The sequence below is a fragment of the Panulirus ornatus genome, chromosome 22, assembly GCF_036320965.1.
Source record: "Panulirus ornatus isolate Po-2019 chromosome 22, ASM3632096v1, whole genome shotgun sequence".
In the NCBI taxonomy this organism is placed as follows: domain Eukaryota; kingdom Metazoa; phylum Arthropoda; class Malacostraca; order Decapoda; family Palinuridae; genus Panulirus; species Panulirus ornatus.
Genome location: NC_092245.1, coordinates 21,416,757 through 21,434,821, shown reverse-complemented (window position 1 = coordinate 21,434,821; position 18,065 = coordinate 21,416,757). Strand labels below are relative to the sequence as shown.

Genomic DNA, 18,065 nt, shown 5'->3' with positions numbered 1-18,065 from the left:
CAATTTGGTCTCCCACTTCTCCTCATTCCCTCCACCTCCGACACATATCTCTTGGTCAATCTTTCCTCACTCATTCTCTCCATGTGCCCAAACCATTTCAAAACACCCTCTTCTGCTCTCTCAACCACGCTCTTTTTATTTCCACACATCTCTCTTACCCTTACATTACTTACTCGATCAAACCACCTCACACCACACATTGTCCTCAAACATCTCATTTCCAGCACATCCACCCTCCTGCGCACAACTCTATCCATAGCTCACGCCTCACAACCATACAACATTGTTGGAACCACTATTCCTTCAAACATACCCATTTTTGCTTTCCGAGATAATGTTCTCGACTTCCACACATTCTTCAATGCTCCCAGAACTTTCGTCCCCTTCCCCACCCTATGATTCACTTCCGCTTCCATGGTTCCATCTGTTGCCAGATCCACTCCCAGATATCTAAAACACTTTACTTCCTCCAGTTTTGCTCCATTCAAACTTACCTCCCAATTCACTTGACCTTCAACCCTACTGTACCTAATAACCTTGCTCTTATTCACATTTACTCTTAACTTTCTTCTTTCACACACTTTACCAAACTCAGTCACCAGCTTCTGCAATTTCTCACATGAATCAGCCACCAGTGCAGTATCATCAGCAAACAACAACTGACTTCCCAAGCTCTCTCATCCACAACAGACTTCATACTTGCCCCTCTTTCCAAAACTCCTGCATTCACCTCCCTAACAACCCCATCCATAAACAAATTAAACAACCATGGAGACATCACACACCCCTGCCGCAAACCTACATTCACTGAGAACCAATCACTTTCCTCTCTTCCTACACGTACACATGCCTTACATCCTCGATAAAAACTTTTCACTGCTTCTAACAACTTGCCTCCCACACCATATATTCTTAATACCTTCCACAGAGCATCTCTATCAACTCTATCATATGTCTTCTCCAGATCTATAAATGCTACATACAAATCCATTTGCTTTTCTAAGTATTTCTCACATACATTCTTCAAAGCAAACACCTGATCCACACATCCTCTACCACTTCTGAAACCACACTGCTCTTACCCAATCTGATGCTCTGTACATGCCTTCACCCTCTCAATCAATACCCTCCCATATAATTTACCAGGAATACTCAACAAACTTATACCTCTGTAATTTGAGCACTCACTCTTATCCTCTTTGCCTTTGTACAGTGGCACTATGCACGCATTCCGCCAATCCTCAGGCACCTCACCATGAGTCATACATACATTAAATCACCTTACCAACCAGTCAACAATACAGTCACCCCCTTTTTTAATAAATTCCACTGCAATACCATCCAAACCTGCTGCCTTGCCAGCTTTCATCTTCCGCAAAGCTTTTACTACCTCCTCTCTGTTTACCAAATCATTTTCCCTAACCCTCTCACTTTGCACACCACCTCGACCAAAACACCCTATATCTGCCACTCTATCATGAAGCACATTCAACAAACCTTCAAAATACTCACTCCATCTCCTCCTCACATCACCACTACTTGTTATCACCTCCCCATTAGCGCTCTTCACTGAAGTTCCCATTTGCTCCCTTGTCTTACGCACTTTATTTACCTCCTTCCAGAACATCTTTTTATTCTCCCGAAAATTTAATGATACTCTCTCACCCCAACTCTCATTTGCCCTCTTTTTCACCTCTTGCACCTTTCTCTTGATCTCCTGTCTCTTTCTTTTATACATCTCCCACTCAATTGCATTTTTTCCCTGCAAAAATCGTCCAAATGCCTCTCTCTTCTCTTTTACAAATAATCTTACTTTTTCATCCCATCACTCACTACCCTTTCTAATCAACCCACCTCCCACGCTTCTCATGCCACAAGCATCTTTTGCGCAATCCATCACTGATTCCCTAAATACATCCCATTCCTCCCCCACTCCCCTTACTTCCATTGTTCTTACCTTTTTCCATTCTGTACTCAGTCTCTCCTGGTACTTCCTCACACAAGTCTCCTTCCCAAGCTCACTTACTCTCACCACCCTCTTCACCCCAACATTCACTCTTCTTTTCTGAAAACCCATACAAATCTTCACCTTAATATATATATATAAATATATATATATATATATATATATATATATATATATATATATATATATATATATATATATATATATTTATATATATCCTTCTGTTTCCCATGTAAGGCATGTGTACGTGTAGGAAGAGATGAAAGTGATTGGTTCTCAGTGAATGTAGGTTTGCGGCAGGGGTGTGTGATGTCTCTATGGTTGTTTAATTTGTTTATGGATGGGGTTGTTAGGGAGGTGAATGCAAGAGTTTTGGAAAGAGGGGCAAGGATGAAGTCTGTTGGGGATGAGAGAGCTTGGGAAGTGAGTCAGTTGTTGTTCGCTGATGATACAGCAGAAGCTGGTGACTGAGTTTGGTAAAGTGAGTGAAAGAAGAAAGTTAAGAGTAAATGTGAATAAGAGCAAGGTTATTAGGTACAGTAGGGTTGAGGGTCAAGTCAATTGGGAGGTGAGTTTGAATGGAGAAAAACTGGAGGAAGTGAAGTGTTTTAGATATCTGGGAGTGGATCTGGCAGCGGATGGAAACATGGAAGCGGAAGTGGATCATTGGGTGGGGGAGGGGGCGAAAATTCTGGGAGCCTTGAAAAATGTGTGGAAGTCGAGAACATTATCTCGGAAAGCAAAAATGGGTATGTTTGAAGGAATAGTGGTTCCAACAATGTTGTATGGTTGCGAGGCGTGGACTATGGATAGAGTTGTGCGCAGGAGGATGGATGTGCTTGAAATGAGATGTTTGAGGACAATGTGTGGTGTGAGGTGGTTTGATCGAGTAAGTAACTTACGTGTAAGAGAGATGTGTGGAAATAAAAAGAGCGTGGTTGAGAGAGCAGAAGAGGGTGTTTTGAAATGGTTTGGTCACATGGAGAGAATGAGTGAGGAAAGATTGACCAAGAGGATATATTTGTCGGAGGTGGAGGGAACGAGGAGAAGAGGGAGACCAAATTGGAGGTGGAAAGATGGAGTGAAAAAGATTTTGTGTGATCGGGGCCTGAACATGCAGGAGGGTGAAAGGAGGGCAAGGAATAGAGTGAATTGGAGCGATGTGGTATACCGGGGTTCACATGCTGTCAGTGGATTGAATCGGGGCATGTGAAGCGTCTGGGGTAAACCATGGAAAGATGTGTAGGTATGTATATTTGCGTGTGTGGACGTATGTATATACATGTGTATGGGGGTGGGTTGGGCCATTTCTTTCGTCTGTTTCCTTGCGCTACCTCGCAAACGCGGGAGACAGCGACAAAGCAAAAAAAAAAAAAAAAATATATATATCCCTGGGGATAGGGGAGAAAGAATACTTCCCACGTATTCCCTGCGTGTCGTAGAAGGCAACTAAAAGGGAAGGGAGCGGGGGGCTGGAAATCCTCCCCTCTCATTTTTTTTTAATTTTCCAAAAGAAGGAACAGAGAAGGGGACCAGGTGAGGATATTTCCTCAAAGGCCCAGTCCTCTGTTCTTAACGCTACCTCGCTAATGCGGGAAATGGCGAATAGTATGAAAGTAAAAGAAAAAGAATATTTTTTTTTTTTTTTTTTGCTTTGTCGCTGTCTCCCGCGTTTGCGAGGTAGCGCAAGGAAACAGACGAAAGAAATGGCCCAACCCACCCCCATACACATGTATATACATACGTCCACACACGCAAATATACATACCTACACATCTTTCCATGGTTTACCCCAGACGCTTCACATGCCCCGATTCAATCCACTGACAGCATGTGAACCCCGGTATACCACATCGCTCCAATTCACTCTATTCCTTGCCCTCCTTTCACCCTCCTGCATGTTCAGGCCCCAATCACACAAAATCTTTTTCACTCCATCTTTCCACCTCCAATTTGGTCTCCCTCTTCTCCTCGTTCCCTCCACCTCCGACAAATATATCCTCTTGGTCAATCTTTCCTCACTCATTCTCTCCATGTGCCCAAACCATTTCAAAACACCCTCTTCTGCTCTCTCAACCACGCTCTTTTTATTTCCACACATCTCTCTCACCCTTACGTTACTTACTCGATCAAACCACCTCACACCACACATTGTCCTCAAACATCTCATTTCCAGCACATCCATCCTCCTGCGCACAACTCTATCCATAGCCCACGCCTCGCAACCATACAACATTGTTGGAACCACTATTCCTTCAAACATACCCATTTTTGCTTTCTGAGATAATGTTCTCGACTTCCACACATTCTTCAAGGCTCCCAGAATTTTCGCCCCCTCCCCCACCCTATGATCCACTTCCGCTTCCATGGTTCCATCCGCTGCCAGATCCACTCCCAGATATCTAAAACACTTCACTTCCTCCAGTTTTTCTCCATTCAAACTCACCTCTCAATTGACTTGACCCTCAACCCTACTGTACCTAATAACCTTGCTCTTATTCACATTTACTCTTAACTTTCTTCTTTCACACACTTTACCAAACTCAGTCACCAGCTTCTGCAGTTTCTCACATGAATCAGCCACCAGCGCTGTATCATCAGCGAACAACAACTGACTCATTTCCCAAGCTCTCTCATCCCCAACAGACTTCATACTTGCCCCTCTTTCCAAAACTCTTGCATTCACCTCCCTAACAACCCCGTCCATAAACAAATTGAACAACCATGGAGACATCACACACCCCTGCTGCAAACCTACATTCACTGAGAACCAATCACTTTCCTCTCTTCCTACACGTACACATGCCTTACATCCTCGATAAAAACTTTTCACTGCTTCTAACAACTTGCCTCCCACACCATATATTCTTAATACCTTCCACAGAGCATCTCTATCAACTCTATCATATGCCTTCTCCAGATCCATAAATGCTACATACAAATCCATTTGCTTTTCTAAGTATTTCTCACATACATTCTTCAAAGCAAACACCTGATCCACACATCCTCTACCACTTCTGAAACCACACTGCTCTTCCCCAATCTGACGCTCTGCACATGCCTTCACCCTCTCAATCAATACCCTCCCATATAATTTACCAGGAATACTCAACAGACTTATACCTCTGTAATTTGAGCACTCACTCTTATCCCCTTTGCCTTTGTACAATGGCACTATGCATGCATTCCGCCAATCCTCAGGCACCTCACCGTGAGTCATACATACATTAAATAACCTTACCAACCAGTCAACAATACAGTCACCCCCTCTTTTAATAAATTCCACTGCAATACCATCCAAACCTGCTGCCTTGCCGGCTTTCATCTTCCGCAAAGCTTTTACTACCTCTTCTCTGTTTACCAAATCATTTTCCCTAACCCTCTCACTTTGCACACCACCTCGACCAAAACACCCTATATCTGCCACTCTATCATCAAACACATTCAACAAACCTTCAAAATACTCACTCCATCTCCTTCTCACATCACCACTACTTGTTATCACCTCCCCATTTGCGCCCTTCACTGAAGTTCCCATTTGCTCCCTTGTCTTACGCACTTTATTTACCTCCTTCCAGAACATCTTTTTATTCTCCCTAAAATTTAATGATACTCTCTCACCCCAACTCTCATTTGCCCTTTTTTTCACCTCTTGCACCTTTCTCTTGACCTCCTGTCTCTTTCTTTTATACGTCTCCCACTCAACTGCATTTTTTCCTTGCAAAAATCGTCCAAATGCCTCTCTCTTCTCTTTCACTAATACTCTTACTTCTTCATCCCTCCACTCACTACCCTTTCTAATCAACCCACCTCCCACTCTTCTCATGCCACAAGCATCTTTTGCGCAATCCATCACTGATTCCCTAAATACATCCCATTCCTCCCCCACTCCCCTTACTTCCATTGTTCTCACCTTTTTCCATTCTGTACTCAGTCTCTCCTGGTACTTCCTCGCACCAGTCTCCTTCCCAAGCTCACTTACTCTCACCACCCTCTTCACCCCAACATTCACTCTTTTTTTCTGAAAACCCATACAAATCTTCACCTTACCCTCCAGAAGATGATGATCAGACATCCCTCCAGTTGCACCTCTCAGCACATTAACATCGAAAAGTCTCTCTTTCGCGCGCCTGTCAATTAACACGTAATCCAATAACGCTCTCTGGCCATCTCTCCTACTTACATAAGTATACTTATGTATATCTTGCTTTTTAAACCAGAATGTATATATATATGTATATATATATATATATATATATATATATATATATATATATATATATATATATGTATATATATATGTTTATTTCTTTATTTTGATTAGTCGCTGTCTCCCACGTTTGTGAGGTAGCGCAAGGAAACAGACAAAAGAAATGGCCCAACCCACCCCATACACATGTATATACATACACGTCCACACACGCAAATATACATACCTATACATCTCAATGTACACATATATATACACACACAGGCATATACATATAGACACACATACATAATTCATACTGTCTGCCTTCATCCATTCCCATCGCCTCCTCGCCACATATGGAATAACATCCCCCTCCCCTCTCATGTGTACGAGGTAGCGCTAGGAAAAGACAACAAAGGCCCCATTCGTTCACACTCAGTCTCCAGGTGTCATGTAATAATGCACGAAACTACAGATCCCTTTCCACATCCAGGCCCCACAGAACTTTCCAATGTTTACCCCAGACGCTTCACATGCCCTGATTTAATCCATTGACAGCACGTTGACCCCGGTAAATCACATCAATCCAATTCACTCTATTCCTTGCCCGCCTTTCACCCTCCTGCATGTTCAGGCCCTGATCACTCAAAATCTTTTTCACTCCATCTTTCCACCTCCAGTTTGGTCTCCCACTTCTCCTTGTTCCCTCCACCTCCTACACATATATCATATTGGTCAATCTTTCCTCACTCATTCTCTCCATGTGCCCAAACCATTTCAAAACACCCTCTTCTGCTCTCTCAACCACGCTCTTTTTATTTCCACACATCTCTCATACCCTTACATTACCTACTTGATCAAACCACCTTACACCACATATTGTCCTCAAATATCTCATTTCCAGCACATCCACCCTCCTACGCACTTTTGCTTTCCGAGATAATGTTCTCGACTTCCAAACATTCTTCAAGGCTCCCAGGATTTTCGCCCATTCCCCCACCTTATGATTCACTTCCGCTTCTATGGTTCCATCCGCTGCCAAATCCACTCCCAGATATCTAAAACACTTTACTTCCTCCAGATTTTTGCCATTCAAACTTACCTCCCAATTGACTTGACCCTCAACCCTACTGTACCTTATAACCTTGCTCTTATTCACATTTACTCTTAACTTTCTTCTTTCACACACTTTACCAAACTCAGTCACCAGCTTCTGAAGTTTCTCACATGAATCAGCCACCAGCGCTGTATCATCAGCGAACAACAACTGACTCACTTCCCAAGCTCTCTCATCCACAAGAGACTTCATACTTGCCCCTATTTCCAAAACTCTTGCATTCACTTCCCTAACAACCCCATCCAAAAACATCACACACCCCTGCCTCAAACATTCACTGGGAACCAATCACTTTCCTCTCTTCCTACACGTACACATGCCTTACATCCTCGATAAAAGCTTTTTAATGATTCTAACAACTTTCCTCCCACACCATATACTCTTAATACCTTCCACAGAGCATCTCTATCAACTCTGTCATATGCCTTCTCCATATATATATATATATATATATATATATATATATATATATATATATATATATATATATATATATATATATATATATATCCCTGGGGATAGGGGATTAAGAATACTTCCCACGTATTCCCTGCGTGTCGTAGAAGGCGACTAAAAGGGGAGGGAGTGGGGGGCTGGAAATCCTGCCCTCTCTTTTTTTTTCTTTTTTCTTTTTTTTTTTTTTTTTCCAAAAGAAGGAACAGAGGGGGCCAGTTGAGGATATTCCAAAAAAGGCCCAGTCCTCTGTTCTTAGCGCTACCTCGCTAACGCGGGAAATGGCGAATAGTTTAAAAGAAAAAAAAATATATATATATATATATATATATATATATATATATATATATATATATATATATATATATATATATATATATTTTTTTTTTTATTTTTATTTTGCTTTGTCGCTGTCTCCCGTGTTTGTGAGGTAGCACAAGGAAACAGATGAAAGAAATGGCCCAACCCACCCCCATACGCATGTATATACATACACGTCCACACACGCAAATATACATACCTATACATCTCAATGTACGCATATATATACACACACAGACACATACATATATACCCATGTACACAATTCACAGTGTCTGCCTTTATTCATTCCCATTGCCACCTTGCCACACATAGAACACCATCCCCCTCCCCCCTCATGTCTGCGAGGTAGCGCTTGGAAAAGACAACAAAGGCCCCATTCGTTCACACTCAGTCCCTAGCTGTCATGCAATAATGCCCGAAACCACAGCTCCCTTTCCACATCCAGGCCCCACACAACTTTCCATGGTTTACCCCAGACGCTTCACATGCCCTGATTCAGTCCACTGACAGCACGTCAACCCCGGTATACCACATCGATCCAATTCACTCTATTCCTTGCCCGCCTTTCACCCTCCTGCATGTTCAGGCCCCGATCACTCAAAATCTTTTTCACTCCATTTTTCCACCTCCAATTTGTTCTCCCACTTCTCCTCGTTCCCTCCACCTCCGACACATATATCCTCTTGGTCAATCTTTCCTCACTCATTCTCTCCATGTGCCCAAACCATTTCAAAACACCCTCTTCTGCTGTCTCAACCACGCTCTTTTTATTTCCACACATCTCTCTTACCCTTACATTACTTACTCGATCAAACCACCTCACACCACACATTGTCCTCAAACATCTCATTTCCAGCACATCCACCCTCCTGCGCACAACTCTATCCATAGCCCACGCCTCGCAACCATACAACATTGTATACAAACATACCCATTTTTGCTTTCCGAGATAATGTTCTCGACTTCCACACATTCTTCAAGGCTCCCAGGATTTTCGCCCCCTCCCCCACCCTATGATTCACTTCCGCTTCCATGGTTCCATCTGCTGCCAGATCCACTCCCAGATATCTAAAACACTTTACTTCCTCCAGTTTTTCTCCATTCAAACTTACCTCCCAATTGACTTTACCCTCAACCCTACTGTACCTAATAACCTTGCTCTTATTCACATTTACTCTCAACTTTCTTCTTTCACGCGTTTTGCCAAACTCAGTCACCAGCTTCTGCAGTTTCTCACATGAATCAGCCACCAGCGCTGTATCATCAGCGAACAACAACTGACTCACTTCCCAAGCTCTCTCATCCACAACAGACTTCATACTTGCCCCTCTTTCCAAAACTCTTGCATTCACCTCCCTAACAACCCCATCCATAAACAAATTAAACAACCATGGAGACATCACACACCCCTGCTGCAAACCTACATTCACTGAGAACCAATCATTTGCCTCTCTTCCTACACGTACACATGCCTTACATCCTCGATAAAAACTTTTCACTGCTTCTAACAACTTGCCTCCCACACCATATATTCTTAATACCTTCCACAGAGCATCTCTATCCACTCTATCATATGCCTTCTCCAGATCCATAAATGGTACATACAAATCCATTTGCTTTTCTAAGTATTTCTCACATACATCCTTCAAAGCAAACACCTGATCCACACATCCTCTACCACTTCTGAAACCACACTGCTCTTCCCCAATCTGATGCTCTGTACATGCCTTCACCCTCTCAATCAATATCCTCCCATATAATTTACCAGGAATACTCAACAAACTTATACCTCTGTAATTTGAGCACTCACTCTTATCCCCTTTGCCTTGGTACAATGGCACTATGCACGCATTCCGCCAATCCTCAGGCACCTCACCGTGAGTCATACATACATTAAATAACCTTACCAACCAGTCAACAATATAGTCACCCCCTTTTTTAATAAATTCCACTGCAATACCATCCAAACCTGCTGCCTTGCCAGCTTTCATCTTCCGCAAAGCTTTTACTACCTCTTCTTATTTTACCAGATCATTTTCCCTAACCCTCTCATTTTGCGCACCACCACGACCAAAATACCCTATATCTGCCACTCTATCATGAAACACATTCAACAAACCTTCAAAATACTCACTCCATCTCCTTCTCACATCACCACTACTTATCACCTCCCCGTTAGTGCCCTTCGTACACATACACAGACGTATACTTATATGCACATGTACATATCTTGCTTGCCTTCATCCGTTTCTGGTGCAATCCCATCCCACAGGAAACAATATCGCTACCCCCTGCTTCAGCGAGATAGCCCCAGGAAAACAGACAAAAAAGGCCACATTCATTTGCACTCAGTCTGTAGCTGCCATGTGTAGTGCACCAAAACCACAGCCCCCTATCCACATCCAGGCCCCACACAGACATTTCCATGGTTTACCCCAGGCGTTCACATACCGTGGTTCAGTCCATTGACAGTACGTCGACCCCAGTATACCACATTGTTCCAATTCTCTCTATTCCTTGCACACTTCTCACCCTCCTGTACGTTCAGGCCCCAGTCACTCAAAGTATTTTTTACTCCATCCTTATTCATTCGTTTATTTGTTTGTTATACTTGATAGCTGTTTCCCATGTTAGTGAGGTAGTGCCAGGAAACAGATGATGAAATACCCATCCACTCATATACACCCATATATACATACACACATACACTTGCATATACATATATACATATTCATACACACAAATTTTTATTTTTTTTCATACATATTTGCCATTTCCTTCATTTGTGAGGTAGCGGTAGATCAGAGGATTGAGCCTGAGAGGGGATATCCTCACTTGGTCCCTTTCTCTCTTTTTTTTTTTTTTCTTTAAGAAAAGTAGAAATTTTGAGGTGAGGATTTCCAGCCCCCCCTCCCCTTTTTGTTGCCTTCTATGACACGCAGGGAATATGTGGGAAGTATTCTTTGTCTCCTGTCCTCAGAGATAACATACGCAAATATATACATATATACGCATGGACATATTCATACCCTAGCCCTAGCCTGGACCAACTGCTGCCACTAGGCTTCGAACCTATGCACTCAACCCTGGGCAGCCTGTGAATGTGTTGCAGTCAAGAACGCTAACCATTACACCATGGGAGTTCATAAATGGTGTCTTTCTCAATCCGTCTACTTTTTCATTTTTGTTGGTTTGTCTCTTTATTTGTGTAGTTGCCTATATCCTATATATATCTTTTTGTGAAGTATAAGGGGAAGGGAGTTCTGCATTGATGGAGACCCCTTCCTGAACTTTACTGTCTTACAACATTTCAAACTCTTCTTATAAATTGAAGATGAGATTTTTTCAAATGTGTCACTATTGCATGCCATTAATACATTGTTCTAGGAGCTTCTACCTTAATTCTCTAATATTGCTGTTGTAAAAAGTCACTCAAGGATCCCATTGCTAAGTGGGGGTCTGACATGTAGTTGATGTGTGCCTCATTTTGTACTTTTCTTCAGAAATTATTGTTGGTTATTCATCTTCTTCAAGGTTATTTTATTGTTTATATCATAGGTGGCCGGAAGAGAAACCCGGGAGCATCTAAGTTGGCCAAACGCTTGCCTACTAAACATAGAAGGCCGAAGAAGGACTCTGATAAAAGAAGGAAAACATCACTCCTCCGGAAAGTCTCCAACAAGCGTGTATCTGCTGAAATTCAACAGGTGAGAAATTAAGTATTTAGCATGATTACTTGGCTTTTATTAGAAGCAGCAGTATTCTCATCATTTTATGAGAATGAATTGCAAAAAAATCTTATTAGATTGGGAATAACTTGTTACTTAATATTCAGCTTGCAAAAAGTTATATCCAGTAATAGTATGAAACATTAAATGCTAACAAAATTCATTAGTGCTAGTACTTGTTCCCAGTTTTATGACTAATATCATGTTAAAGATGCACTGATATGTATTATTCTTTTCAGTGTTGTTTCTCTAAACTTATATATGATTAGTCACCATGTAGGGATTTCTATTTTTAGTAGAAATTTTATACTTTATTTCTGGAAATAGTTAGGACAGACAATGATGTTGCAATAAATTGATTTCATTATAACTTCTGGTAGTATCATGGCATTGCTCTAAATGAGGGCTCATATATTGTATCATATTGAAGCTTGACTCTGGAAAAAAAAATTGATTGCCTTATATTCATGATGATATAGTATTCCTCTTTGTTAAAAGAGGAAGTCTTTTGAGGGGTTTTCTTCAAAAATACTGTACATTCCTGTATATATTTCTAATATATGTTAATTTATGCTAACTTCATCTTCCCACCTTATATCTTTATCTCCTATATATATATATATATTTTTTTTTTTTTGTCGCTGTCTCCCGCATTTGCGAGGTAGCGCAAGGAAACAGACGAAAGAAATGGCCAAACCCACCCCCATACACATGTATATACATACGTCCACACACGCAAATATACATACCTACACAGCTTTCCACGGTTTACCCCAGACGCTTCACATGCCCTGATTCAATCCACTGACAGCACGTCAACCCCGGTATACCACATCGATCCAATTCACTCTATTCCTTGCCCTCCTTTCACCCTCCTGCATGTTCAGGCCCCGATATCACAAAATCTTTTTCACTCCATCTTTCTACCTCCAAATTGGTCTCCCACTTCTCCTCGTTCCCTCCACCTCCGACACATATATTCTCTTGGTCAATCTTTCCTCACTCATTCTCTCCATGTGCCCAAACCATTTCAAAACACCCTCTTCTGCTCTCTTAACCACGCTCTTTTTATTTCCACACATCTCTTACCCTTACGTTACTTACTCGATCAAACCACCTCACACCACACATTGTCCTCAAACATCTCATTTCCAGCACATCCATCCTCCTGCGCACAACTCTATCCATAGCCCACGCCTCGCAACCATACAACATTGTTGGAACCACTATTCCTTCAAACATACCCATTTTTGCTTTCCGAGATAATGTTCTCGACTTCCACACATTCTTCAAGGCTCCCAGAATTTTCGCCCCCTCCCCCACCCTATGATCCACTTCCGCTTCCATGGTTCCATCCGCTGCCAGATCCACTCCCAGATATCTGAAACACTTTACTTCCTCCAGTTTTTCTCCATTCAAACTTACCTCCCAATTGACTTGACCCTCAACCCTACTGTACCTAATAACCTTGCTCTTATTCACATTTACTCTTAACTTTCTTCTTTCACACACTTTACCAAACTCAGTCACCAGCTTCTGCAGTTTCTCTCATGAATCAGCCACCAGCGCTGTATCATCAGCGAACAACAACTGACTCACTTCCCAAGCTCTCTCATCCCCAACAGACTATATATATATATATATATATATATATATATATATATATATATATATATATATATATATATATATATGTGTATATATATATAGTTCCAACAATGTTGTATGGTTGCGAGGCGTGGGCTGTGGATAGAGTTGTGCGCAGGAGGATGGATGTGCTGGAAATGAGATGTTTGAGGACAATGTGTGGTGTGAGGTGGTTTGATCGAGTAAGTAACGTAAGGGTAAGAGAGATGTGTGGAAATAAAAAGAGCGTGGTTGAGAGAGCAGAAGAGGGTGTTTTGAAATGGTTTGGGCACATGGAGAGAATGAGTGAGGAAAGATTGACCAAGAGGATATATGTGTCGGAGGTGGAGGGAACGAGGAGAAGAGGGAGACCAAATTGGAGGTGGAAAGATGGAGTGAAAAGGATTTTGTGTGATCGGGGCCTGAACATGCAGGAGGGTGAAAGGAGGGCAAGGAATAGAGTGCATTGGAGCGATGTGGTATACAGGGGTTGACGTGCTGTCAGTGGATTGAATCAAGGCATGTGAAGCGTCCGGGGTAAACCATGGAAAGCTGTGTAGGTATGTATATTTGCGTGTGTGGACGTGTGTATGTACATGTGTATGGGGGGGGTTGGGCCATTTCTTTCGTCTGTTTCCTTGCGCTACCTCGCAAACGCGGGAGACAGCGACAAAGTATAAAAAAAAAAAAAAAATATATATATATATATATATATATATATATATATATATATATATATATATATATATATATATATACACACTTGATCACCACACACACATTTGCTCAATATATTAATCTTACTTTCCTGCTCAAACATTCCATCATTCACTGTATCTTTTTCATTGCTATTCTTTATTTTTCTTAAACATAACTTTCAGCTCTTCGAATTTCACATTAATTTGAAATATTTGTTGTGACCACTTGCACCCCACATTTCACATAAACTCACTGCTTTTTTTTTTGAAACTTAACATCCTCCCAAAACCTGCATAACTTCAGTACTTTTCTTAGTTCCCAACAGTATTCCTGTCTTTTGATTCATTTCAGCTTCTACTCATAGAACCTTACTAGATGAGATATCCATGTATATAGAATTTTAACCCAACGTTTACTTTCCTTAGTATTACAGCTATTGCCATGTCATTTAAGAGATAAATTTTGGCCTCTACTATCAAAACTTTATGAAATGATTTGGTACTTAAATCTTTTTTACCCCATTTCCTCTTCTGTATGAAGGTTTTCTTCACTGTTCAAAAATGGTAAGTGCTTTATGCTAGTAGAAGAGTTCTTTAGTAATGCGAAGTAAAGAACAGTATGTCGTGTTTGTAAAATTGATAAAAGTCTATCCCATGGTGAAATTCAAATCCCAGCTTATCAGATTTACTCATCAGTTTTTTCCTACATGCTCAAAGTTTCCTACATAGGTAGTGCCAGGAACAGACAGAGAATGCTTCTTTCGCCATAGTTCAGCCCAGCTCGCTCTGTCACGAGCACGTCTTACACCCTCCTGCATGCTCAGGCCCCAGTCAGTTAGAGCATTTTTCACTCAATTCTTCCACCTCCAATTTGGAGGCTGATAATTAATGAAGTACATGAGACTTACCGTAGGTCACTTGAAATGTGCTTCGAATTTTATGAAGCAAATCACCTCTGCTAGAAGGGAGCTTTCACATGAGATACGCTTTGCCGCTTCACGCCACCAGACTGAACATTTTGCACTGCTAGAAATATGTAAGCCACAAGACGCTACAGAGTGTAGGGTGGGAGAGGTGGGCATGTGAAAGCTCCCTTCTAGCAGAGGTGATTTGCTTCATAAAATTCGAAGCACATTTCAACTGACCTATGGTAAGTCTCATGTACTTCATTAATTTTACGTCAGCAAATCACACCTCTGCTAGAGGTCGCTTTCCCATGAGGTTTTGAAGCCATGTGGGTGTCGTACTGTAGACATGCAGAGAGGAGAAATGATACAAGCAGTAACCAACTGCAATATAGTAAGAAATTTACATAGCCATGGACCAGGTGACAAGAGACAACATCTCCTATGCAAACAAAATTAACAGACATTGAAGGACAGCATCTTGGAAAGGATCGTGACTCGGGACAATCTCCTTGTCATAAAACTTGGCAAAAGTGGCAGCCCTGGACCACCCAGCCCTTGCCATGATGTGTCCAATCGGTAGAGCCATGGCTTTGGCTTTCGATGCAGCTGCAGGCCGAACACTGCCCGCTGAATACTGGCTGGAGTCTATACCCGACAGAGAAAGCACTGTTCAAATCCACCTTGCAACAGTGTCCCTCGTTACATGCTTGTGGAGCTTGATAAAACTTAGGAGTAACTTCCCATTCTCCTGATGTGCAGAATTTCTGAACTCCTCTGTCTTAGCAATATACATTTTCGGAGTTTCACACACACACAATCTAATGTCAGTAGAATATGCTTTAAAGGTCACAAACCGCACATTGAACTTTGGCCTGCACTGTTTAATAGTTTCCCCTAACCAAACACAAACAGAATCCTGCCCAAAACTAATATTCTTCAGCAACAAACAATGCAAAGTTTGTATTCTGGCAGCCTGTGTGAGTGCCATCACCATCACAAGCTTCAGTGTTAAATCCTTTAAAGAGAGGGAGGACAAAGGATCCATGGCACGCAGATGCTGTAGCACCTGCTGAACATCCCAAGTTCTTGTATACCTAGGGACAGACGGCCGCAAGTTAAAAACTCCCTTTAAGAACCTGGTGACAAGAGGATGGCTGCCTGCACTGCAACCATCCACAGTAATCCCCAGGGAGGAGAGTGCACCCCTGGCAGTGTTGATTGAAGTATAACTAACACCTCTGTGGAAAGTGACAGACAGAAAATTCACAATATTAGTTACAGTGGGAGCAAAGGGATCGATGTTCCGGCTACCACAAAACTGTAACCACCTGTTAATATGTGGCTGGTATTGCCTCGCAGTCACAGGTCTCCAGGAGGCAAGGATGATGTCCGTACCTGCCTGAGAAATGTCCCTGTCTCGCAGATGTTGCCGGATAAGAGGCAAGCCATCAGTCGGGTGTGTCGGAGAATGGGGTGTTCCTCCTCCGTCGATGGGTGACGCAAGATGTGTGCCCCCCTCGGAATCAGCCGTGGTTCCTTGACCAGCAAAGTGAGTAGAGTCCCCATCCAGGGCTGGGATGGCCAGAGAGGCAATACCATCCACCCCTTCGCTGACTCTGCTCGAATTTTCTGTAGGCACCTGGCAATCAGAGCAAAGGGTGGGAAAAGGTAGATTAGTTCAAACTGCTACCAGCAGATAGAAGAGGCGTCAAAATGTTCTGCATCTGGGTCAGGTTTTCAGGAGCAGAAACGAGTCACTTGAGCGTTCAGTCTAGAAGCAAAGAGAGCAATGCTCGGAACCCCAAATACTTCAGAGAGGGCCCTAAACAGTTCCTCATTCAATTTCCACTCATGCCTGTCATTGAATGTCCGAGATGCAGCGTCTGCCATGAGATTGACTTTACCCGGTACGTGAGAGCAGGTAAGCCAGATATCATTCACCGCACACCACTCCCAAAGGTCACGGCAAATGTCATTACATAGTGAGGACCTTGTGCCGCCCATTTCATTGACATAGGTCACCGCCGTCGTGTTATCACAAAACACCTGAACATGTCGTCCTTTGAGAAGAGATGCAAATGAGCACACTACCAGGGAGATGGCTTTGAGTTCCTTTGCATTAATGTGCAAAGCAGATTCTGATAATGACCATCTCCCATTAACTTTTTGTTGATTGAGGTGGCCACCCCAACCTAAAGTTGATGCATCAGTATACAGATCCAATTCTGTACCCTTCGGAAAAATCTGTCTGTTTTGCAATGCAATGTGGAGATACCCACCAAAGCAAGTCCAATCTCATCTCATGAGTGACCACCATCCACTTGTCAAAGTTGCCTTTTGCGACTCTTAACGCAGCAATCTTAGCACATTCTAACCGCCTGTAATGCAGTTTCCCCATCTCTGCTGCTGAAATGGCTGCAACTAATAGCCCAACAACTCTGGCCACATTCCGAATTTTGGCTCTGTCACTATGTAACAATTCCTCACAGCATTGTAGTATCTTGTGTATCCTATGATCAGGTAATGTTACTGTCATAGTCTCAGAATCTGTAATGTTCCCCAAATACTCCAAGCGCATAGTGGGGACCAAGACAGATTTGCTTTCGTTAATACAGAATCCTAACTTCTTGAGCAAGTCAACAGTGGCACGCACACTCTCACAACATCCATCAAAAGTGTTGTGACAAATAAGAGTATCATCAATGAAACTCATGATGATATGTCCCTTCTCTCTAAGTACAGCAAAAACAGGTTTCACTAATTTAGTGAACAGACGGGGACCATCCGCAACCCCATTAGGGAGACACGTGAATTGATAAATTTTTCCTTGCCACTTGAAACTCAGAAAGCGTTGTTGCTCCTCAGCTATCTTAACAGAATGATAGGCGTGCCGCAAATCGACAGAGCCCATGAAGACACTGCTGTTAACAAGATGAATCGCCTGCTCAAAATTTTCCATCTTGAAGTGTTTGTACTCTAAAAATGTATTAAATTTTTCCAGGTTAAGGGTCATCCTAATCCCACCATCCTTCTTCCATCTTAAGAAAATGGGG

At 42.3% G+C, this 18,065-nt stretch overlaps 2 protein-coding genes across 15 annotated transcripts in view; one reads left to right on the top strand and one right to left on the bottom strand.

Annotated features, from left to right (window-relative positions):
- Positions 1-18,065, top strand: part of dop (microtubule-associated serine/threonine (MAST) protein kinase dop) — a 1,162,440-nt gene that overhangs the window by 1,104,543 nt on the left and 39,832 nt on the right. For all 14 annotated transcript variants that reach the window (XM_071676293.1, XM_071676295.1, XM_071676294.1 and 11 more), the window contains one exon: positions 11,611-11,759. In XM_071676293.1, coding sequence (XP_071532394.1) covers positions 11,611-11,759 — 149 coding nt within the window. The remainder of the gene's footprint in view (positions 1-11,610; positions 11,760-18,065) is intronic.
- On the bottom strand, positions 14,180-18,025 carry LOC139756490 (uncharacterized). The gene is given in 3 exon segments (XM_071675934.1): positions 14,180-16,651; positions 16,771-17,244; positions 17,543-18,025. Coding segments are annotated over 3 exon segments (2,157 nt in total). The 3' UTR covers positions 14,180-15,451.